This window comes from Solanum verrucosum, unplaced genomic scaffold (assembly GCF_900185275.1).
Source record: "Solanum verrucosum unplaced genomic scaffold, falcon-dt-bn FXZP01000153.1, whole genome shotgun sequence".
In the NCBI taxonomy this organism is placed as follows: domain Eukaryota; kingdom Viridiplantae; phylum Streptophyta; class Magnoliopsida; order Solanales; family Solanaceae; genus Solanum; species Solanum verrucosum.
The window spans coordinates 464,711-489,856 of NW_026020426.1; the positions used below are offsets into that span (position 1 = coordinate 464,711).

Consider the following 25,146-nt stretch of genomic DNA (forward strand, 5'->3'; position numbering starts at 1 on the left):
CGCCTTGTTGCTACTTGCCGGACCAAGGAAGTAGTTAATAAGAAAAGAATTATCAACATAGATTTAGTGTGATACTATCTAATAGAATTAATGTCGATTGGTGCGAGGGTAAAAAATAAGCCATATATCGATGTGACGTCTAATATGAGGTAATGGTAAGGATTAGTAAATTATACACACGTAGCCGGACCAAAGTGCGGGGTGAAATTCTCTAGATGCCGGACTAAGGATTTAGAGATACATAACTTATCGCTTTGCATGTAATACACTAGGAAGGGATTTCTATGACTAGGATTACGGAGTTATGATCTTATGGGGAATACATACGCCCTAGTTTCTTTCTCAATTTGATAACAACAAAAGTTTAAATCTTGCTTACTAATTACTTTCATAATTTCCAAAATTTGTTACACAAATCCCCCCCCCCCCCTTTTTTTTACTTATTTGTCTTGGAAATACACTGGCTAAACGAATATAAGTGTTATTGAACTTAGGTCTAAACCATATTCCTTGTGGGATCGACCCTAACCTACAAGTTGGGTTTTTACGTGATAACGATCGCTTATGCTTTTGAAAAGAGGTGTAATTTGAGCGTATCAGATATCCCGCTAAAAAACCCTATTAGCAAGTTGCAAAACATATATCAAGTCTCAAAAATCTTTTTCTACCATTAACCATTGTTTTTTTTTTTATTTTCATCTAGCTTCAAAATACACAGTCTCTAGATTACTCCTCCTTAGCTAAGCACAGTAATCCCATAACATATCAAACTTCTCTTCTTTAGTTCCTATAATTAGATCTAATGTCTTCCTCTTTGTCATATAAGCTTGGGTTCGAGTAATAGTATAATTATGAGTCCTAATCACTTGAGTTTGGAATTCTTTTTTACTACCCAACTTGGATTTATTCTAAATTCTTCAACGTACTTCTTAGCTAAAACTCCAGAGTCAATAGTATTGTTATCTCTTTGTTTGCCCCAACAATGGTCAAGTCCTATTGTCTTGATCTTTCAAAGGTTCATCGTGATTAAACTTTGATGCAAATATGAACCAATTGAAACTTGACACCTTACAAATTTCCTTTGACCTTGTACTTTCGTTCTTCTTAAACCTGATGTCTTTTTTTGTAACACAACATGTAACTCAATTGCTCACTTGAATTCTCTGTTATTGCCGAGAATTAGATTAAGCGTAAACTTAAATTTTGGATCCTCCAAATGTCTAGTTGGAGTAAAACAGTAGATCTTTTATTATATTCATCATCAGAATCTCCATGCAAACTCATTAAATCCTCATATCATGTAGCACAATCATTTTCTTTAGCGTCATTGGGAAACATAGCCAACATGTTTTAGACAACTCTAATCTCCATTGTTTTTTCTTTAACTTGATTTTCTCTATTTCTCCTGTTAAGGCCAACCCATTCTACATTAATGACAGATTTTTTTATCAAAAATCATATCATCTTCTTCCAAGGAATAATCAAAGTCATTAAATGACTCACATTCTTCACATGTGGCATCACACTCATCACTTTTCTCTATTATATTCACATCTACCAAATCTTCTCCACCTTGTTGTGGGTTGCCCTCAGAATCATGTATATCATAGTTCGATTGGTCCTCTTTCGTGTGCTCAACAAATATTTCTACTTCTCTACTATCAGACATTTCATAGACAAGGTTATATATATCTAAATCAGTTGACAAAAGTCTTATACTTATCTCAATATAAGGCCAAATTTGAACCAAAATTTCACATTTTTATCATTGACTTTAAAATTTTTCATACAGTGCCACATATGAATAATGGAATTTTCATCTCCATTGCAATAATCATAATAAGTTATATGTCCATTAACATAGTTCATTACTCAAACACCCACCAACCCTTATAGTGTAATTTAATGGTGTACATATATGAATCTTCATCTATCATGTGAAAGAAAAGGTAGAATCTATTAGTGTTATTATAATAAACATCTCTAATAGAAAATGGAAATGATATAAATCCAACACAAAAATATGTAACCAATCATGAAAATCCAAATTAATTTTGAATTTGAGTTATGGAAACTTCAGTTTTTTAAAAAAGTTGAATTATATGTATCATAGTTTATGATTACTACACATTTAACTGTGTGCACTTCTGAATTTTCATATTCATCTATTTTTTTTTCAAAAAAATTAAGAATGTGTCATGACCCAAAAATGGATATGATGACACTCGTCTTATCCTACCAAGACAAGTCAGCCTACAACCTAAGTAATACGATAAATGCGGAAGTAAAGTGAGAATAAAAGTCTAATACTATAAAATAATGTGGAAATTCTTAATTAACTTAAATATACTCCCAAAACCTGCTTGTCACGTTTACATGTCTCTAATGTATTGCAATAGATTTGAAAGAAATAAACAAGTTGGTTGTATCTAAAGTAGAACAAGATAATAAGTAGGATTTAAAAGGTCTGCTCAAATGACAATCAGCTACCTCACAAATCTTGATATAAAGCTCCGGACAAGCAGATAAGAGAGAGTATCATGAAGATCCAAGCTCATAACCTACACATATGTAGAAGCAAAGGCTAAGTACCAAACCACACGGTACTCAGGTTAGGGTTTTACCCTGATTTTCTTACCTTATTTAAAGTTTAGTTTTTCCTAACAGAAAAGCCAAACATTACCACAAGTGTTTTTACTTTTCCTCAAAGAAAACTATAATATTCTTCCATATTTGGTTTATTCTTTAAGGAAAAATTTGGAGATCTATAACTTGAAGATCCCTATTCACATAACGAACAACAATAGCATCCACAATGTAGACTTTTAAGAGTTTAGTTTATGAGGAGATTTTTCTCTCTATATTGTTAATGTCTTTTTATTAATTTTTAAATATGTAGGCCAACTGGTCAAATCAAATAATAATATTTTGATCTTTAGTATAAGTTTTCGTCATTTGATTTATCAACCATATCATATGCAATTGTAAGCTTTTGCATAACGCCCTAATCACTTTCGAACCCAACAAGTGGTATCGAGCACACAGTCCAACGATCCCATGATCCAATGGTTCATCGTGGTTGAAGATGCATTCAAGCAGTTTCAAACCAATTTGCAACAAATTTGATTGTAATGAAGATTTTGTCAAACTACATGTGGAGAAGAAGTTTTAAACCGTATTTTCAATATTAATGTTGCTGCAATTTTAAAAATAAAAACAAAATACTTTTAAACCATTTTTAACCCATATATTTTAAACCTTATTTTTAACCATGGCAAGCAGCAGTGATGAAGACTATGTGAAGAACAAGATTATCATGCGTGTGAAGAAGGTGGATCAAGTTTTGTCAAGAAAATCTAGCCAAAAGGGGAGATTTGTTAGGGTTTTGCCCTGATTTTCTTACTTTATTTGAAATTTAATTTTCCTAAAAGAAAAGACAAAACATTACCACAAATGTTTTTACTTTTCCTAAAAGAAAAATCTAATATTCTTTCATATTTGGTTTATTCTTTCCTTAGTGGAAATGTTTGGAGATCTATAAATTGAAGATCTCTATTCTTATAATGAACAACAATAATATCCACAATGTAGTCGTTTAGAGACTTTAGTTTATGGGAAGATTTTCTCTCTACAATTTTAATGTTTTTTTAATATGTAGGCCCATATGCCAAATTCCATATAATATTTTTTTATTTTTAGTATAAGTTTTCGTCATCTGATTTATCAACCATATGATATGAAATTGTAAGCTTAACGTCCTAATCACTTTTGAACCCAACACTCCGTATCATAACTCTAACCAACTAACCAAGTAAGAATCAGTATCATTGTAGTAGTCATATTATGACCCTTTTGACATACACCCAATTTATGAAATCATAGTACAAATTCTGACCTCCATTGATGCAACATAGGTCTCATCATACGATACGCAATCATACCTGTTATGACATCTTTACTAATTGTAGTTTTCAAAGTCACATTGCGCATACTGTAATGACCCGAACCATCGTTATTTAGGAAAAACAAAACTTTGAGAAATTACTGGGCCAGTGTCTCGCCAGGGCAGGCACGATACCGCTAGGGTGGCGGCGCCATGGCGGGGTAAGCTAGCGCCAGAGCAGGATAGGCGAAACAGAATGTAAATAACGTGAAATCATAATTCCTCCTTCTTCTTAAAATGCATAACTTAGACGTAAGCATCCCGAGAAATGCCCAAAAGGCTGCTCTAAGCTTGGGAAGGAAGGAGAAGGAGATTCCTAGCATGAGGGGCATAGTGGAAGACAGATTTTCGGTCAAGATCACCATCACGAAGTCCAGAAATAAGAATCGATGTCAAAACTCCATGTAGCTTATTGGCGCCCAAGTAGGCTAGGTTTTATTAATTGAGTAGTTATAAATTTGTGCTTATTGGGTAGTATAATAAAAATCAATGGTAGGATTTATACGTAGGCTTTCGTGCACCGAACGAAGGATGACTAAATCATAGGAAGAAGCCTTAGATGATGAACTAGGGCTATGTATGGTCGAGGTATTGTTTAAGTGATATATGTCGGTGTATGCATGTTATTAGGATGGTTGTGATTTCATGTTGTGTCATGTATGTTCGTTCTATCTTCGTTATAATGCATGTATGTATGCAATTGCTGCGTTATGAATCACAATAATCGTATATGAGAATAATTGAATGAGGTAGGCCATAAATGATTACTTGATTGTATGATATTGAGGATATAATTGTGATTGTGATTATGGCTTACTGAATGGATGGGTGTTGCATTCTGATAGACTAACTTGGATTGGTTGCCACGTTCTGGCATAAATATGGGATCGGTTGCCATGTTCTGGCATAAATATGGGATCCGTTTCCACGTTCTGGCTTAAACATTGAATTGGGTATCACGTTCTGGTATGCTAACAATTTGGGTTTGGGTTCCAAGAGAGGACCAACGACTTCACATAATTATGTATCTTAAGGATTGTGAAATTGTAAGCGGTTCGTAAATGATAAATAATATTGTAATTCCCCGGAGTTGTTATATGGTTATGAGAACTTATATCTGATTGTTCTTCATGTTGACTGAATTTGTTGTGTATCTCGTTGTTGAATGAATCGAGAAGGCCAAGGGTTCAAGGGTCTTAAAAGTTGATAGCAAGGGTTGTCCGTGTGTTGTAAGGGTGAGAATTGGGGGGGAGGGGTAGTGTACGGGATGTAACTACTTAGATAGAATTTATCTTGGAGAATGAGATTCGGGAATGGTTAGTCAGAATGCTTGTAGTTGTAATGGTGGACTCGTATATGTGTTAGAATGGTTAGGCTATGATCAATAACCAAGTAGTAGGTTGACCGATAAGGTGGTGAGTAGTGAGGGTGGGCCAAGGGTTCAAGGGTCGTAAAAGTTGAGAGCAAGGGTTGTCCGTGTGTTGTAAGGGTGAGAATTGGGAGGGGGGTGGTAGTGTACAGAATGTAACTACTTAGATAGAATTTATCTTGGAGAATGGGATTCGGGAATCGTTAGTTAGAATGCTTGTAGTTGTAATGGTGGACTCGTATATGTGTTAGAATGGTTAGGCTATGATCAATAACCAAGTAGTAGGTTGACCAATAAGGTGGTGAGTAGTGAGGGTGGGCCAAGGGTTCAAGGGTCGTAAAAGTTAAGAGCAAGGGTTGTCCGTGTGTTGTAAGGGTGAGAATTAGGAGGGGGGTGGTAGTGTACAGAATGTAACTACTTAGATAGAATTTATCTTAGAGAATGGGATTCGGGAATGGTTAGTCAGAATGCTTGTAGTGTAATGGTGGACTCGTATATGTGTTAGAATGGTTAGGCTATGATCAATAACCAAGTAGTAGGTTGACCGATAAGGTGGTGAGTAGTGAGGGTGCTAGTGCAATTATGAGGTATTCTAGAGAGGGTAAAGTCGGAGAAGCAAGTGATTTATCGCATATTCTGGCTATCTGTTTTCTTATGTTATGCGGTGGGCGTTGGGTTGACTGAGTATACCTACCAGCACGTGTGGTTTTGTAACGATACTACTCTTGCTATGCCTTTTTGGGCATAGTCTGGACGCAGGTTGGTGATGTTTCATTAGATGAAGAAGAAGAATTCTCGAGCAGCTTCTACTTTTCCTTCCGCATGGTGGGAGTTGTGTCTTTGAATTATTATGTCATGCCGTACTCTTACTAGCTCTTGTACCTGTTTACACTTGATCTTTGGGGGTGTTAACTACTTTACAAGTCTTAAACCTAATTTGTTTTTAAGAGTTTTTATTTATTAAATCCTGTTATTTCATTATCTGCATTTTTCATTAATTTTCCGCATGTTGTAATTATTGGGAAAAGAGGGTTCTCCTACTTAGGTGGTAGTAAGTAGGTGCCTGCACGGCCCGGTGGGTTGGGTCGTGAAAAAAAGTATGAGAGCCCAGGTTACCGGTCCCCCCGTACAAAATCAAAATGCGGACTAGACTCTTGTAGATTGGTGTGTTGACGTCCACATCTAATATTCAGGAGGCTATGAAGCATTCTAGGAAGACGTTCCACCTTCTTTCTCTCCTTTCTTGCGAGTGTCGTTTGTGGTGTGAGTTGAGTGCAATTGGTATCTCTGACTCCAATTGGTATCTCAACAAGGTGAAATAGACGTCGGGGTAACGACTAAAGGAACATGTAACACCCCGTATTCGAAACAGACAAGAATGCAGATTTTGAGAAGTTGCAGGTGCAACTTATGGTCACCATCCACGGACCATAGGTCAGACCACGGCCTGTGCTGGTGGTCCATGGTTCACCACTGCAACCCCTCCCCAAACCAGCTCAGAAAATTGGCTAAGTCCCGACTCACGGACAGACCCACGGTCCGTAGATCAGACCACGGTCTGTGGTCTGTGTCCATGGATCGAGACTTCCCCTACCCAGCCTCTGACACAAACTACGGTCGACCAGCACGGACCGTCATTCGATCTACGGTCCGTAGGTCTGACCGTAGATGAGGGTCAGCAGCCAGTTAGCTGAATATTCTGATGGGTGAACTTCAGATGGTGATAACTCTTAGTAAAAAATGAATTATGTGTCCCATTACCTATGGTTAGATAGATAATTGAATTATCTTTCCAAAGCCACCAAGTTTGCTAAATTTCGACCTCCGAGTAAAAATTTATGCCTGTTTTAGTGAAGCCCTGTCGGGCAGACTCGACCTACGGACCCAATCGATGGACCGTCAGTCAGGTCCGTCAGTCACTCCGACAGCAGCTAATTCAAGGGTCTTTTGGTCTTTTCCTATTTCGTTTAACCCCTAAGATACGTCGTTTAGACCCTAAATCATGAGATTTTAATCAGTTTAAACCTAGAAACATAACTAGAACTTACCTAAGTCAAATCATTAATCAAACTTAGAAGAATTAAAACACTAAGAGGAGAAAAGAGGTCAAGAACCCTAGTTCAAGAACGCAACAAGTTTCCTTCAGTTTCAGCCCTGAAATCGAAAGATTTCTCCGTGGAATTTGTCACCAGGTATGTGGGATTTCACTAGTGGGTTCCTTTCGCCTATTAGGTCCCTAGAATTCAGTCAGATTCTTGATTCCATAATTATGAACAGACCTAGGGTTTCTAGAATTATAGTAGATCATCATGAATTAGTTATTTAAATGTTCAAATCAGATTATCATGTTATTGCTCAGTTTATCGCATGAATTTCAGAACCCTAGCTATGTATTTCTTTAGTTCTTGAATTACACATGCTAGGTCAGATATTTCAGTATTCAGTTTTACATGCCTCAGTTTATGAATGCATCATTATCAGATTAATTGTTGCATTCTCAGTTTGCATGTTCAGTTTCGAGCTATCTAGTATTTACAGAAAATTCAGTCATAAACAGTTAACCAATTAATTCATTGGGAGTAGCATAATACGGAGTTGGACTAGGGTTTCAGTGTTCCCATATAGTCCCAGAACTACGAGCCACGTAGTGTAAGTCCCCTCTGTGGGCAACATCAGTTTAGTGATCACACCAGGATGCATTTATACCTCTGGTAGGGTATATTGGGTCCTCTCGATGGGGCGTATACATCGGACTCCACATTTAGCTCATGTGGTTTTATGTCGGTTATTAGTAGCTTCCACAGTTCAGTCAGACTCTATTGCATTGACCACATTTACAGTTCATTCAGTATTCAGTCAACATGTTATAAATTGGTCATTGCATTCAATTAGCTAAGTATTTAGTATCTATATCATGTTCAGATTATTTCATTGCTTTATTGTTTTGTTCAGTTATATGCTCTTTCAGCTTTACTCTATCCTGCCTGCTCAGTACCTTTCAAGTACTGACGCATACGTGCGCTACATCTTCTTGTGATGTAGGTTCAGGTTCTCAGTATCCAGATCACGCTTAGATCGTTTCTCGATCTTCAGTTCAGCAGCATCAGTGGTGAGTCCTCATTCTTCGAGGACTAGTGACATGTTTATCTTAATCGCTTTTAGTCTTTAGTTTCAGTTTTGCTAGATCTAGTTGGGGCATGTCCCAACATTTCTAGTCAGTTTAGAGGCTTATTTCAGACATAGTTAGATTCAGCTTAGTATTTGAGTTTGATATTTCTTTTGTATTAAACTCTCTGATTTGATATATTCAGTTATAGTATATGGGTATTCCCCATCTTTTCAGATTTATTTATGAATTAGCTTCTGCATCAGTTTATTTTCTTTAGTATGCTCATGATCATGCCAGCAGGGTTAGCTTGGGATCACTTGTGGCCCTAGGTCCCGTGTCCGCGTCTCGGGGTAGCTCGGGGCGTGACAGAACACAAGAAAGGTAAATTGGAACTGAGAAGGTTCCAATTGGTATCTTGCCCTAGGAGTTGTGTAATAACATGAATGATCAGGGATGGTTATCTATAGAGCGAACTAACTAATGATTTGGACTTGTTTGTGAAATGTATCTGGATAATTATGATTAGAATTAACTATGAATGTGAAGGCTATAATTGCCTAAATGTGACGATGTCATTGTGTGCACAGTAAAGGTGTGTCTGAACTTGATAGGTGCAATATGTTGTCCTAGTTATTGAAGTTATGCAAGTTGTAAATATATCGTGAAACTCGTTGTGAAAAGAAGGTCCTGACTAAGTTGGAGGCAAGGGCAAGATGAGTAATAAGGTGATTCATAAACCAAATCTTCATGTGTCCTGCGCTTGACTAAGGATCGTGTGAGTGTTTGGGTGTATCCTGGGAATGTGTGGGTTGTTGTGTTGAATTAAGGAGAACGAGCTAGGTGTGTATTGTTGAGATTGACTCGGGTAGATATCGACTATCTAACTAAGGGAATTATCCAAAAATTGTATGACAAAGCTGGGAGCCTTTGAGAAATTTAGAAAACAGAAAAACCCCAGAAAAATTGTTGGCAGGGGTTCTGTTTCCGTTTTGGCAGCTGGGGAGAGACATTTCCCGCCAAGACGAGGCCGCCAGTGCGGGATTCCTCCCGCTAAGACGAGGTCGCCAGTGCGGGATTCCTCCCGCCAAGACGAGGTCGCCAGTGCAGGATTCCTCCCGCCAAAGCGGGATATGGCGAGAAAAAATCTCAGCCCTGTTTTACCTAGTCACAAATTCAGACCCTGAATGGTATCCGAACTAACCCGTGAAAGTCAAACACTGCACAGGAATAGAACAGGAAGTCATAACCTTAATATTTAAATAGCGGTTGTATCAGACAACAAAAACTAGCATCCATGAGCTTACAAGACATAAAGAAAGGCGAAAAGATAAAAATAAGGTAAAGATTTGTCCTATACAAGCCCAAAAAGGGGCGAAGAAACAATCAAGAACCCTAGGACTGGGAGTTGTCATCGTCAGAGTTTGGATCCTCCGGGGGCACCAGGCCTGTCATGGCCTCCTCCAGGAAAGAAAACTGGTGGAAATTTCCCTTATCAACTATGGGAATCTCCTGCTCAGGGGTGACACAAGGGAACATGATTTTCACTACCTTCCATATCCGAACCAGCAGACGATCCCTCGACAGACCCTTCCTCATCTGCTAGCACAGCTCGCAACAGAGTATCTCAAGATCTAGGGCAGTGCTAGGGGGAACTGGAGTGGTGTCAGCAATAGGGCGTCCCATCTTCTTCTGGACAGCTACCAAGTCCTCCTCTACCTGTGCAGCTGAGAGTGGAGGTTGGGACCCGGTAGGACGAGTTTTGTCACCTCCCTCATCGTCCGACTCCGCGGCCACCTGACTGTTACTGGCCCTATCCTTCCTACTCCTTTTTCTCCGTGAAGTAGAGCCTTGTCTAATAAAAAGAGGGTGAAGGGGGGGATCCATAAGAAGTACCTCATCAGTATCTAGAAGTGGCATCCCCGCCTTTTTGCACATCGCAGTGATAAGTCCCGGTAAGAAGAATGCTTTCTTGTTACCCCGGTAGAGCATCTTCCACTCTGAGATAATCTGCGCCCCCACATTCAGCTCTATACCTTGCACAACGCACGCCACGACCAATGCCCGAGGAAATGTCACGTTCGTGCGATTGCCCGATGGGCGAATCCACCGAGTGACCAAGTGAAGCCACCTCTTAGCATCTGGTGACAACTCCGCACTAGTAATCCCCTCAGCAGTAGGTCAATAGACCATGTCCCGGCGTGTAGGCTCCACCAGTGTGTCCCTCAGCCAGCCCAGATCAATCTCCCTCAACTTAGCCTCATACTCAACATTCGAGGCCTCAGGCAACTCTAGTACCTCATTTATAGCAGTAGCATTCAGGGGGATGTCAATTCCCCGAATGCAGATAATGGAGTGAGGGTCATCCCAGTGAACGGTGGGTAGGATGGCATACAACTCCTGCACCCAGTTAGCACGTGCAGCAAGGGGAGCCTCGGTCAGCGGAGCCCAGCATAGAAGGCATGCTCTTTCTCCTCCAGCCTGAGCAAGACAAAGCCCCTGTTGTAGCAGAATTTGTTGTTTCGAAAGTCATGAAACATCTCTCGACTAGCAGCGTCGGGAAATTGGACAAAAGGGAAATTTTCCTCATTTGGACCTGCCATTTAGAGAACCTGCAAAAAGTTAATAAGCGCGTTAGAACACGGGGGGAATTAGGAAAGGTCTGGTTAAAAAAAAAAGTAAAACAGAAAATTCTAAGTTAAGGGGGACCAGGCAACTGGTTCTGATATCCCTTCACAGCTGCCCAAATCCCACCACAACGAGATGAAGGTCGCCAGAGCAGCCTTCAAGTGCGATAATGGAGCCTCTTCGTGCCAAAACCCCCACTTATGATAGAATTTCAGCAGATTAAATATGCACTTATTTCAGCAAAATAACCCCTAAATAGTGCCCAAATCCTGGTTTTCTATCAAGGGACCCTTCAACTTCCCCCAACCATTTTGGTACTGATTCAAGCGTATTTCTAAGAAATCCTTATGCCCAGAACATTGTGGAGACATTGGGGACGTAAAGGGAGTGACCATACTACGTTTTACTATCAAACTAGCAACCTATGTTCAACTTTTTGAATAACTACTCGAAAATAGTTCCTAACCAATCATTTATCAGCATGCAATCATTGTTATTCAAGTATTGAAGTAAAGAGCATATTGAGTGAGAAACTTACCTTAGAATTGATGTTTGGAGCAAGTTAATCGAGAGGGTTTGGGAGAGTTTTGAATAAGGAAAAGGGAGAAACCATTCCTCATTCCCCTTTTACTGTTTCCCAATCTCTTGCCTCAGTGGGAGATCCTCACCACTGTGGCCCTGCCTCAGCGGGAGGGTTGCGGTTCTGGCGGGTCAGGCTCTGTAAATTAAATGCGTTCATTTTTTTTGTGTTTCCTTAAATAACTAACTGACCCCTTTGAGTATAGTGTTTATGTGTTTTGATTGAAAGAGTCACCATCCATCGTGGCTTTGGTAATGGACTAATTCCTAGTTGGAAATAACCCAAATAGGGTGTGTGATGATCCGTGTGCTAGTTGTTCGGGGACGAACAAGGGGTAAATTGGTATCTGTTGTAACGACCCAAACCGTCGTTATTTAGGAAAAACAAAACTTTGAGAAATTACTGGGCCACTATCCTGCCAGGATAGGCCAGATGCAGCTAGGGCGGCGGTGCCACGACGGGGTAAGATGACGCCAAAGTGGGATAGGCGAGACAGAATATAAATAATGCAAAATCTTAATTCCTCCTTCTTCCTAAAATACCTAATTTAGACGTAAAATACACTAGAAACCCCCAAAAAGCTACTCTAAGCTTGGGAAGGAGATTTCTAGCGTGAGGGGCGCGGTGGAAGGCGAATTTCCGGTCAAGATCACTGTCACAAAGTTCGGAATCAAGAATCGAAGTCAAAACTCCGTGCAGCTACTTGGCGCCCAGGTAGGCTAGGTTTTATTATTTGAGTAGTTATAAATTTGTGCTCATGGCGTAGTATAATAAAAATCAATGGTAGGATTTATGCGTAGGCTTTCGTGCACCGAACAAAGGATGACTAAATCATAGAAAGAAGCCTTAGATAATGAACTAGGGGTAAGTATTTTCAAGTTATTATTTAAGTGATATATGTCAGTGTATGCATGTTATTTGGATGGTTGTGATTTCATGTTGTGTGATGTATGTTCATTCTTGCTTCGTTATAATGCATGTAAATATGCAATTGCTGCGTTACGAATCACACTAATCGTATATGTGAATAATTGAATGAGGTAGGCCATGGATCATGACTTGATTGTATGATATTGAGGATATACTTGTGATCGTGATTGTGGCTTATTGAATGGATAGGGTGTTGTGCTGCGACACACTAACTTGAATCGGTTGCCACGTTCCAGCATAAATATGGGATTGGTTGCCACGTTTCGGCATAAACATTGGATCGGATACCACGTTCTGATATGCTAACAGTTTAGGTTTGGGTTCCATAAGAGGACCAATGACTTGACATAATTGTGTATCTTGAGGATTGTGAAATTGTAAGTGGTTCGTAAATGATAAATGATATTGTAATTCCACAGAGTTTTTATATGGTTATGAGAACTTCTATCTGATGGTTCTTCATGCTGAGTGAATTTGTTGTGTATCTCGTTGTTAAATGAATCGGGAAGGCCAACGGTTCAAGGGTCGTAAAGGTTGAGAGCAAGGGTTGTTCGTGTGTTGTAAGGGCGAGAAGTGGGGGGTAGTGTATGTAATGTAACTACTTAGGTAGATTTCATCTTGGAGAATGGGATTCGGGAATGGTTAGTCAGAATGCTTGTATTTGTAATGGTGGACTCGTATATATGTTAGAATGGTTAGGATATGATCAAGAACTTAATAGTAGGTTGACCGAAAAGGTGGTGAGTAGTGAGGGTGCTAGTGCAATTCTAAGGTATTCTAGAGAGGGTAAAGGTGGAGAAGCGAGTGGTTTATCGCATATTCAGGCTAGTTTTTTTCTTATGTTATGCGGTGGGCGTCGGGTTGACCGATGATGCCTACCAATATGTGTAGTTTTGTACTGATACTACTCTTCCTATGCCTTTTTGGGCATAGTCTGGATGCAAATTGGTGATGTTTCATTAGATGGAGACGAAGAATTCTCCATTAGTTTTTACTTTTCCTTCCACATGGCAGGAGCTGTGTCTTTTCATTATTATGTCATGTCGTACTCTTAGTAGCTCTTGTACCTGTTTAGACTAAATCCTTAGGGGTGTTAATTACTTTACAAGTCTTAAACCGAATTTGTTTTTAAGAGTTCTTATTTATAAAATCCTGCTATTTCATTATATCCATTTTTCATTAAATTTCCGCATTTTGTAATTGTTGGGATAAAAGGGTTCTCCTACTTAGGTGGTAGTATGTAGGTGTTCGCATGGCCTAGTGGGTTGGGTCGTGACACATACCTAGTTATTCCTTTAATAATTCCACTTCCAATTGGTGAACCACTCCAAATGTCGTATATACCACATAATTACTATTCACCATTGCTGGGTAACTATCCTAAAAAATATAATACGTTTATGAAGTCCCTTGGACCATTGTTCAGCCTCATCATTTAGATATCCTCAAAATGCTTTGTCGAGCCATCACCTAACTCTACCCCTTTAAATTACTAAACATTTCAAGTATGACCACACATCATTCTCACAAGTCTATCACTTTCACCTTAGTATCAGGTCTAACATCAAAGCCATATACGATACACCAATTTCTCATAAGAAGAATGACACACGAGTCATAAATATAAGTTACAGAGAATGGAATGAAGAGATAAGAATCAAATCGGACCAAGGACGCACGATAAAGATCCAAAAACTGATGATTTTTCCTAAAATTCACTATAGCCTCTCAAAGATAGCAACAGACGTCTCCGCGCTGATACTCAAAACTCTACTAGACTTGGCTTGTGAACATGTGAGAGCTATGACCATGGGGCTCTAATATCATTTCCTTACGATCAAAAAATGGATGTGATGACACTCATCTTATCCCACTAAGTCAAGTCAACCTAAAACCCAAATAATATAATAAATGCGAAAGAAAATCGAGAATAAATGTAACACCCAAGAAAAAATTTCGAACTAAGACTCGAACCATCCTTCATAGTGAGTGAGATTTTTCCAAGGAATTAAAAAATGCTTAAATGTTGAGGTCACTAGGTGTAGCTACTTGAGTTGAAAGAAGAACTAAAGAGAGTTCATTCATGTCATTCTTAAGTTTTCGGTCAACTTCAAACGACCATAACTCCTAGTACAAGATGATTTAGGTGGGTACAAGATGATTTAGGTGGGTACAAGATAGCTAATGAAAGTCCTTTGAATTATCTTTCCAACGCCACCAAGTTTGTTGAATTCCGAGCTCTGAGTAAAATGTTATGACTAATTTACTAACGACGCCCAAACATGGCAGCAGCTCCGCGATGGCTCCGCGTTACGGAGCCAATACGGACCTCACTGCCTGGTGAAAAATCATTCCAACTCCTAGCTCATTTTATTTATTTCTTCAGAGGTATTTTAGTCCTAAAAATCCTTAGGAGGTCATCTAAATTGCCCTAAACGTGTAGAAAATCAGTTTTCTTAAATCAAACCCTCTCATCCACTCCAAAAATTCTAAGCTCAAGGAATTCAAGAAACACTAAGGCTAGGTTCATCTTTCAAGATTTTCCTTCAAGTTGCTTCAAGAAGATGGTTCTTTCAGGTATGTAAGCTTCCATAGTGTTGAGTTTGTTCACCCACACGCCAATCATGTTAATTTCAGCATTAAATTTGTTCTAAAAAGTTGAAAGTTTGGTGTTCTTGTTATATGTTCTTGAATTTGCTGTCATTCTTGAATATGGTTGAGATTGAGAAATTCTTGAGATTATTGTGTCGATTTATAGAGTTGTTTTGAGTTAGATTCTAGTATACATGTGCTGAGTATCTGAATCTAGAAAGAGGTTGATCAAAAGAATAGAATTTAGGCGAATTGGGATTAGAAAACGAAGAAGCAAAAAGTTGGGCAAATTTGGCAACCCAATCCGCATCGCGGACTTGCCTCCCCATTTCATAAAAAGTTTCTTCGTGTTGCAGACCCAAAGGTTATTTCGCGACCAAATATTAAAATGCATATCCGCATAGCGGACTTACTTCCCGACAGTGATTTCTTGATCGTTTCTCATGTTTAACTATATAAAAACACTCCTAAACATCCTAAGCATCCCGATATCTTTCCTATCACAAATCACAACCTTGAATTAATAAATAAAATTCAAGGTAGAGTTGAGATTCAAGTTTTGAGAGTTCTTTCAAACATTTTTGAGAAAGTCCCATTGAGTCTTTTTGAGGAGTCTTCTACAATTTCTAATAAATTATTTCAAGACTCGAGCAAGTGAGTATGAGGATGAGGAGAATGTATTCATGAGTCTACTTTGTCATCATGAGATCTTTCATATCATGAACCATAACTCTTGAATTCATAATACACATTCAAGAGAGAGTTCAGAGTAGAGTTCAAGGAAGCCTTTGAGTTCAATTGTGAATCCTGTGAGATCCATTATCGATTTGAGCTATGTTTTGAGGAAGTAAGTATGAGAATGAAAAGAGTCGTATTCATGAGTTCCATATTTTTATGTAGACCGTCGAGTTAAGTTGTTTCATGCCCATAATTCCGCATGAACTTCATTAGTTGAGCATCTTTCAGAAGAGTGGTATTTTCAAGTTTTAAGTCTTATGTGTTGGGTTCATAATCCCTTTTGAGAAGTATCTTTGAGTCCTTGAGTTGTGTAGTTCATGCCCATAATTCCGCATGAACCCTCTGAGTTAAGAATTCTTGAAATGAGTAGTGTCATTGAAGTTCTTGAGTTTCAAGTATTGAGTTCTATCTATGGTTATTGAAAACCTTGCATTGAGTCGTTCACAACCATAATTCGGTATGAGCCATACTTTAAGAAGTCTTTTAAAAACGTTTTAACTTTGTTTTAAAACTTAAGCTTTGAGTTGAGTAAAGAGTAAAAGTAAAAGTTCATGTATTCAAATATTATACGGGAACTAAGTATTTGAGAGTTAAAAATGTATTCACATTTAAGAAAGAAAGGGAACTTCGATTCTTATAGAGCTTTTAAGCTAAGTTTTGAGTAATTATCTCAAACCAAAGAAATAAGTTTTGTTTTAAAAACATATGAGCTAAGTATATTTTTTGGAGTAGTATTGAGCACCGATATAGGGATGCGAGTTCATAATAACTCAAGTCTCCATAAACCATGTAGCTATCATGGGTAGTAAAAGAACATACTTTTTATATGATTCCTTAAGTGCTTTTTAGCATAGACTAGTGGATCCACTTAGTTAAGGCATTCTATATGACCACAAAGTATAGGACAGTTCTGGCAACGTTGGCAATGCGCTATATCATCACTTAGGCTCATAGTGGTGGTTGTCTGTTATAGAAACTCCTGCAGAGTTATATTATATTTTATTATATATCACTTGTATTGTATTCTTTAATACACTGATTTGGTTTCTACCATTTTAAAAGTTTTCCATATATTGCATGTGTATTGTTGGTTTATATTGAGTTTAGTATCTTGAGTTGAGTATCCAGAGTAGAGTACCTAGAGTTGAGTTGAGTATCTTTGAAGGTGAGTATCTAATCCTTGAGTTGAGTAGCAAATCTTTGAGTTGAGTATCTAATATTTGAGTTGAGTATCTTATTCTTGAGTTGAGTGAGTTAAGAAGAGGTAAGTATGTTTCCTTTTACCAGTTTCAAGCTTATGTTTATGCTTTAGAATTCCCCTTACAAGCTCGTACATTCCACGTACTGAGCCATTTGGCCTGCATCATTTCATGATATAGATACAGGTATTCAGGGTCTTCAATAGGAGCTTTGTTGATACCACATGGAGTTCGAGTTAGCTATGGTGAGCCTCTTTGCTTTTGGAGGATTTCATTTACTTTTCAGTTTTGTCAGGATGTCATGGGTCTTGTCCCGACTTCCATCTTTGACAGTTAGAGGCTTTATAGACAGATAGTAGAGTTTCAGAAGTCTATTCATTTATTTTTTAAAATGTTTTAAAGACTTAAGTTGCCCATTTTTGGGCGAGTTGAATATAATATATTATTCAAAGTTTTGTTTTGAGTGAATGTTTTGCAAAGTTGGGTTTATTATATTTTTATTTACTTTTTAAGCTTTGTATGCTTCAGTTAGTCTTCTGATTGTAGTCAGCCCGGATAAGGGTTTGCTTGGGGACCAGCAATCGTTCTCGAGTGTCGGCCACGTCTAGGTTGTAGGCTTGGGTCGTGACAAACTTGGTATCAGAGCACAGAGTTCAAGTGTCCTAGGATGTCTACGAAGCCGTGTCAAGCAGGATCTTATTTATGGTTGTGAGGGCCTCACTTCTATAAATGAGGGACTATAGACATTTAAGAAAAGCTTTCCTTCTTTCACACTCTTAATCGTGCAATAGATCTATGTCATAGAGATTTTATTCTTACTCGTGCATTTCTCAGATCCATTCGACTACCCCCCATACTAGAGGTGGTTGAAAAGCAGAGTCAGTTCTTTGTCGATGAGTTGTGAAGAGCTCAGGATAGGATGTAGAGTAAGAGTTGCAAGTCAAGATGAGTTAGAGTATACCTTAACTAGAAAGTATGATGATGTGTCATTGTGTTAGTAATGACAAAGTGTAAGTGGTGAATAGAAGAGCACAAGTATTAAGTTGCAACTGCCAGCTCGTTTTATTTATTACTTTAGGGGTATTTCAGTCCTAAAAACCCTTAGAAGGTCATCTAAATTGCCCTAAACGTGTATAAAATTGATCTTCTTAAATCAAACCCTCTCATCCACTCCATAAATTCTAAGCTCAACGAATTCAAGAAACGCTAAGGCTAGGGTTCATCTTCCAAGATTTTCCTTCAAGAAGATGGTTCTTTGAAGTATGTAAGCTTCCATAGTGTTGGATTTTTTCACCCACACGCCAATCATGTTAATTTCACCGTTAAATTCGTTGTAGAAATTTGAAAGTTTGTTGTTCTGGATATATGTTCTTGGATTTGATTTCGTTCTTGAATTGGGCTGAGATTGAGAAGTTGTTGAGATTATTGTGTCTATTTATGGAGTTTTTTTAAGTTAGATTCTAGTGTACATGTGTTGGGTATCTGAATATAAAGAGGGGTTAAGCAAAATAATCGAATTTAGGCGAATTGGGGTTAGAAAACGAAGAAGGAAAAAGTCGAGTGAATCTGGCAACCTAGTCCGCGTCACGGACCTGCCTCCCCATTTTATAAAAATTTTCTTCGTGTCACGGAGAGGTCACGGACCTCTCTTCCTCAAAAGTTATTTCACGACCAAATATTAAAGTGCATCTCCGCGTCTCGGAATTCCTTCCGGGCAGTGACTTCTTGATCATTTCTCATGTTTAACTATATAAAAACACTCCTAAGCATCCTAAGCATCCCGATATCTTTCCTATCATAAATCACAACCTTGAATTCATAAATAAAATTCAAGGTAGAGTTGAGAGTCAAGTTTTGAGAGTTCTTTCAAACATTTTTGAAAAAGTCCCATTGAGTCTTTTTGAGGAGTCTTCTACAATTTCTAATAAGTTGTTTCAAGACTCGAGCAAGTGTGTATGAGGATGAGGAGAATGTATTCATGAGTCTACTTTTTTATCATGAGATCTTTCATATCATTAACCATAACTCTTGAATTCATAATACACATTCAAGAGAGAGTTCAACGTAGAGTTTAAGGAAGCATTAGAGTTCAATTGTGAATCCTTTGAGATCCATTATCGATTTGAGCTAAGTTTTGAGGAAGTAAGTATGACAATGAAAAGAGTCGTATTCATGAGTTTCATATTGTTATGTAGACCGTCGAGTTGAGTTGTTTCATGCCCATAATTCTGCATGAACTTCATAAGTTGAGCATCTTTTAGAAGAGTGATATCTTCAAGTTCTAAGTCTTAAGTGTTGAGTTCCTAATCCCTTTTCAGAAGTATCTTTGAGTCCTTGAGATGATTAGTTCATGCCCATAATTCCTCATGAACTCTCTGAGTTGAGCATTCTTGAAATGAGTAGTATCATTGAAGTTTTTGAGTTCCAAGTATTGAGTTCTATCTATGGTTATTGAAAACCTTACAACAAGTCGTTCACCACCATATTTAGGCATGAACCATACTTTAAGAAGTCTCTTACAAACGTTTTAACTTTGTTTTAAGACTTAAGCTTTGAGTTGACTAAAGAGTAAGAGTAAAAGTTCACTTCTTCAAAGATTATCCGGGAATTAAGTATTCCCAATAGTTAAAAATGTTGTCACATTTAAGCAAGAAAGGGAACATCGATTTCAAGAGAGATTTTAAGCTAAGTTTTGAGTAATTATCTAAAACCAAAGAAAGAAGTTTTGTTTTAAAAAATATGAGCTAAGTATATTTTTTGGAGTAGTATTGAGCACCGATATGGGGATGCGAGTTCATAATAACTCAAGTCTCCATAAATCATGTAGCCATCATGGGTAGTAAAAGATCATATTTTTTAGATGATTTCTTAAGTGTTTTTTAGCATAGACTAGTAGATCCACTTACTTAAGGCGGTCTATATGACGGCAAAGTATAAGACAGTTCTGGCAGCGTAGGTAACGCGGTGTATCATCATTTAGGCTCATAGTGGTGGTTGTCGGTGAGTGAAACTCCCACAGAGTTATATTATATATTATTATATATAAATTGAGTTGTTATTTTATTCTTTAATACACTGAGTTGATTTCTACTGTTTTGAAAGCTTTCCATATATTGCATGTGTATTGTTGCTCTATATTGAGTTGAGTACCCAGAGTCGAGTATCATATCTTTGAAGGTGAGTATCTAATCCTTGAGTTGAGTATCTAATCTTTGAGTTCAGTATCTTACTCTTGAGTTGAGTTGAGTTGAGTTGAGTGAGTTGAGAAGAGGTAGGTATGCTTCTTTTTTACCAGTTTTAAGCTTATGTTTATGCTTTAGAATTTTCGTTACATGATGTACATTCCACGTACTAAGCCATTTGGTTTGCATCGTTTCATGATGCAGATGCAGGTATTCAGGGTCATCAATAGAAGCTCCATTGATACCACATGGAGTTCGAGTTAGCTATGGTGAACCTTCTTTGCTTCCGGAGGATTTCATTTACTTTTCAATTTTGTCAGGATGTCGTGGGTCTTGTCCGACCTCCATCTTTGCCAGTTAGAGGCTTCATAGACAGACAATAGAGTTTCAAAAGTCTGTTCATTTATTTTGTTAAATGTTTTAAAGACCTAAGTTTCCCATTTTGGGGAGAGTTGCATATATTATAGTATTCAGAGTTTTCTTTTGAGTGAGTTTTGCAAAGTTGGGTTTATTGAATTTTTATTCACTTTTTAAGCTTTGTATGCTTCAGTTAGTCTTTCGCTTGTAGTCAGCTAGGATGAGGGTTCGCTTGGGGACGAACAATGGTTCTCAAGTGTCGGCCACGTCCAGGGTGTAGGCTCAGGTTGTGACAATAAAAGTCTAATACAATAAAATAATGTGGAAATTAAATTAACTTACATATACCCCCAAAACCTGATTGTCACATGTACAAGTCTCTATTGTATTACAATAGATTTGAAAGAAATAAACAAGTCTCAAATGATGTTGTCTATAAAGTAGAACAAGATCATAAGTAGGAGTAAAAAGGTCTGATGAGATGACAATCAGCTGCCTCACAAATCTCCATAGAAAGCCTCAGACAAGAAGATAAGAGAGAGTATCGTGAAGATCTGGGTTGACAAACTACACAAATGTAGAGCAAGGGGTGAGTACCAAACCACGTGGTACTCAACAAGCGAACTCTTAAACACAAGTTAAGAATATATAATATGGGTACTCCTACCACCTCAACCGAGCCTCCAAAATTATAATCTGCATAAAATCAACCCAACCTAACTTTTCATAGTTTCATAGCACACAACTCAATTACAAAAATTACAGATCAATAAAATACAAGATCAACTTCATCAATCACAAATTTCACTGAAAGGAACTCACAAGTTCACAAATGATAAATATATGCAATGCAATTGTAACATCTCACAATTTGAAATAGCTAGAAAGAAGCTAAAAATTTGAAATAGTCATTTTTGGAAAGAATGAAAATCTGGAAATTTACTTAAGCTAGGAAAAAGGTGAGTTGTTGGTCAACTTCAAACGACCATAACTCCTATATAAGGATTAGTTAGGTGTAGATCCAGATATGGTTGGAAATCTCTTGGAATGATCTTTCCAACACCACCAAGTTTGTGCCCTTTGGAAGTAGGGTTGTTGGATTAAGGAAATGTCCAATTCGGATTTTGGAAGGGTAATTTAGTCTTTTCCATATCTAATTATTCTACTTCATTTTTAGGAGTTTAATTGGGGTAAATTCAGATTTTAGTCAATTTTAGAAAAGTTAATTTTACGCTAGGACTTGGAGAAGAGGAGAAAAGAGGAGAAAGGAGAAGAACGTATAAGATTCGTCGATTTCATCAAGGGTAGCTTGTGGATTTTGTCAGGGGTGATCCCTAAAAGGTATGTGAGATCACATAGCGTTAGGTTATTTCGCCCATGCGCCAATCATAATTCAGTTCAGCGAAATATGTCTGATTTGAAAGTAAATCATTTGAGTTCTTGATAAATTTCGTTTGAATTCTTGTGGGTTGTTTTATTGAAGTTTCTTGCGATTTGATTTAAGTTTCCGGGTGTAATTTTGGTTTGAATTTATCATGTATTGAGGGTATAAATGATCCTAAGTGTTTGGGGAAAGAACCATTGAAGTTTAGAGAGTTTAGAGTTGAAAAACGGAGAAGAAAAGTCGTCAAACACCTGGGGAAAGGAGTGGGGCATCGTAACAGCCAGCGCGCCCCAAAGTAGTCCCTGAATGTGGGGCTCTGTGGCGACGCGCCAGCCAGAGCGCCCCAACTTATTCTCTGAATGTTGAGGGCTGGCGCCCCGCACCTGTAAGAGCACCAGGGACTCCAGTTCTTCCCATTCTTCCCCTATTTTTTCATATTTGTTCCTTAGCAATGTACCTATGTTGTCTAGTTGGTTCCACCACTATAAGGTACATCTAAACATCATGAAATCATCCATAAACATGAGATCATGAACCTTGAATCCATAATCCAATTCAAGGAAAATTAAGATCTAAGTCAAGGAAAGTCAAGAGCCAAGTCTAGGAAGTTCTCAGAGTGGTTTCAAGAAGTCTTAAAGTTCAAGTTGAGAAAAGAGTAAAGAGTATAGATTGAAGCTCATTTCTTCAAAAAGTATATGGGGACTAAGTATTCCCAAAGAGATTTAAAATGTTTTCACATTTAAATAAGAACGAAAACTGAGATTTCCAAAGAGTCTTCGGGCTAGTTTTCAGAAAAGAGTAATTGCTTTCTAAATGAAGCAAGAGGGGAAACTTTGATTTCCAAGATAGCCTTTGAGATAAGTTTTTGAGCATTAATCTCAAATCACAGAAAGAAGTATGTTTTTAAACATAAAGAGCTAGTATCATATTTTGGGAGTAGTATTGAGCACCGATATGGGGAAGATTTCATACAACTATCAGCCACCATAAACCATGAAGCCATCAGGGGTAGAAACGGGTCATACTTTTTAGATGAATCATTTTCGCATAGACTAGTGGATCCACATAGTTATTCAGGTTCTATACCTTGGGTAGGGTATAGGATGCGCTGGCAGGTGAGGGAGATCGTTACATCATCACAATAGCTCTTATGTAATGGTTGTCGATTAGAGAAACTCCCACAACATTATTTTGTATCTTTATATACATTAGATATATTTGTATTTTTCATATACAAGCAGAGTTCTTATTGTATCTTTGCATACATATAGAGTTGTTATTGTATTTCTAAATACATAGAGTTGACATCATGTTTTAAACAACTTTTCCTTATATTGCACTTGTTTTTGAATTGCTTTATATTGAAATGAATCTAGTTATGTTGAGTTAAGTTGAGCCAAGTAAGTTCTTCAAATTCTCTTTCAAGCCTATGTTGTTTTAGCATTCCAACTCGCATACTTGTACATTCAATGTACTGATGCCATTTGTCCTACATCATCTTATGATGCAGACGCATGTAACTAGGGTCAGCATCCAGCAACTGAGCAGTTCAGAGTCTGTGGGTGAGCCTCTTTGCATTTCGAATGATCCCTTTTATTACTTTCAATTTATTATCAGTTCTTTACGATGTCGTGGGCCTGTCCCAACATCAATCTTAGTTGTTTTAGAGGCTTCATAGATAGTCATTCAGATGTTAGTTCCTTCGTCATCATTTTGTTATTGGCTTATATTCAGATTTGAGTTGCCATTTTGGCTAAGTTAAATGTTTATTTTTAAAACATTATGAGTTTAGTTTGAGACATGTTGAGTTATCTTGTATTGGATTCTCTTTCTTATGTCTAAGTCTTCCACCGAGTAAGTAAGCTAGGCCAAGGGTTCGTTTGAGTCTAGCAATGGTCTTCGAGTGCTGGCCACGTCCAGGGTGTAGGCTCGTGGCGTAACAAACTTGGTATCAGAACACAAATTTCAAGAGTCCTAGGGAGTCTATGATGTTGTGTCTGTAGAGTCCTAGTTATCGATGTGAAGCGCGCCACATCTATAATTAGGATACTGCAACATTTAGGAATTGCTTCACTTCTTTCACACTCATTTCACGCGTTAGAGTTTATCTCTAAAAAGTTTCCCTCTAATTCGTGCTTGTGCGTGCTTTTCAGATAATCATGCCTCCACGAAGAGCAGTCAGAGGTCGTCCTACTAGGAAAAATGTCAAGGAACAAGGGGTACCTAATGCACTAGAAGTGCGACCCCAAGGAGAGGTCACCAATGCTGAATTCCGTGAAACTATCTGGATGTTAAGTCAAGTTGTGACCTATCAAGTTGGACAGAGAGGTAAACGACAGGAAGTGGCTAATACTTCAAGGGTCCGTGAGCTTTTAAGGATGAACCCACCAAGCTTCACAAGTTCAAGTGTCACTGAGGATCTGGATAACTTTATTGAGGAGCTTAAAAGGTTATTTGATGTGATGCATGTTGCCGATATGGAGAGGGTGGAACTAACTGCATACCAAATGAAGGGTGTCACTAGAATCTGGTTTGACCAATGGAAAAAGAATAGGGCTGAAGATGCGCCAATAGTGAGTTGGGTTGTTTTTTAGAGTGCTCTCATAGGACTTTTCTTTCCCCGTGAGTTGCGAGAGGCAAAGATAACAGAGTTTCTCACCCTTAATCTGGAGTCCATGAGTGTTCTTAAGTACAGTCTGAAGTTCGCACAACTTTCCCGCTATGCTCTAGAGATGGTTGCTGACATGACAAGCAGGATGAGTTTATTTGTTGTTGGGTTGTCTCGTCAGTCAAGCAATGATGGCAAGGCAGCTATGCTGATAGGGGATATGGACCTAGCAAGGCTTATGATCTATGTACAACAAGTTGAGGAAGATAAGCTGAAGGATAGCTAAGAGTTTAAGAATAAGAGGGCTAAGACATCATGACACGAGTTCAGAGCTAAGTCTGCCTATTCTCAAGGTAGTATGGCACAAAGGGGTAGTAAGCATCTTCCCTGTGCTAAGTATGGTAGGAACCACCCAGGTATTTGTCGTATGGCCTCTACTGGATGTTTCAAGTGTGGTCAGAACGGTCACTTTATAAAGGACTGTCCTGAAAATAGGCAAGGTAAAGGTAATGGGGGAAAAAGAGCCCATT

The 25,146-nt window shown here is 38.1% G+C and overlaps 1 protein-coding gene and 1 pseudogene across 1 annotated transcript; one reads left to right on the forward strand and one right to left on the reverse strand.

Moving 5' to 3' along the window:
• Positions 1-695: 695 nt before the first annotated feature.
• Positions 696-1,669, reverse strand: LOC125807248 (uncharacterized; annotated as a pseudogene).
• A 22,498-nt stretch (positions 1,670-24,167) lies between these two features.
• LOC125807249 (uncharacterized) lies at positions 24,168-24,902 on the forward strand. The gene is made up of 2 exons (XM_049486963.1): positions 24,168-24,494; positions 24,798-24,902. Exons 1-2 carry the CDS (start codon positions 24,168-24,170, stop codon positions 24,900-24,902), a joined length of 432 nt encoding a protein of 143 aa, XP_049342920.1.
• The last annotated feature ends 244 nt before the right edge of the window (positions 24,903-25,146 follow it).

What these genes read in the sequence shown, in the direction of transcription:
- LOC125807249 (XM_049486963.1), top strand. Translation starts at nt 24,168, where the DNA reads ATGCCTCCACGAAGAGCAGTCAGAGGTCGTCCTACTAGGAAAAATGTC. An exon ending in ATGTTGCCGATATGGAGAGG is followed by an intron (nt 24,495 to 24,797) that starts GTGGAACTAACT and finishes TTGTCTCGTCAG; the next exon opens with TCAAGCAATGATGGCAAGGC.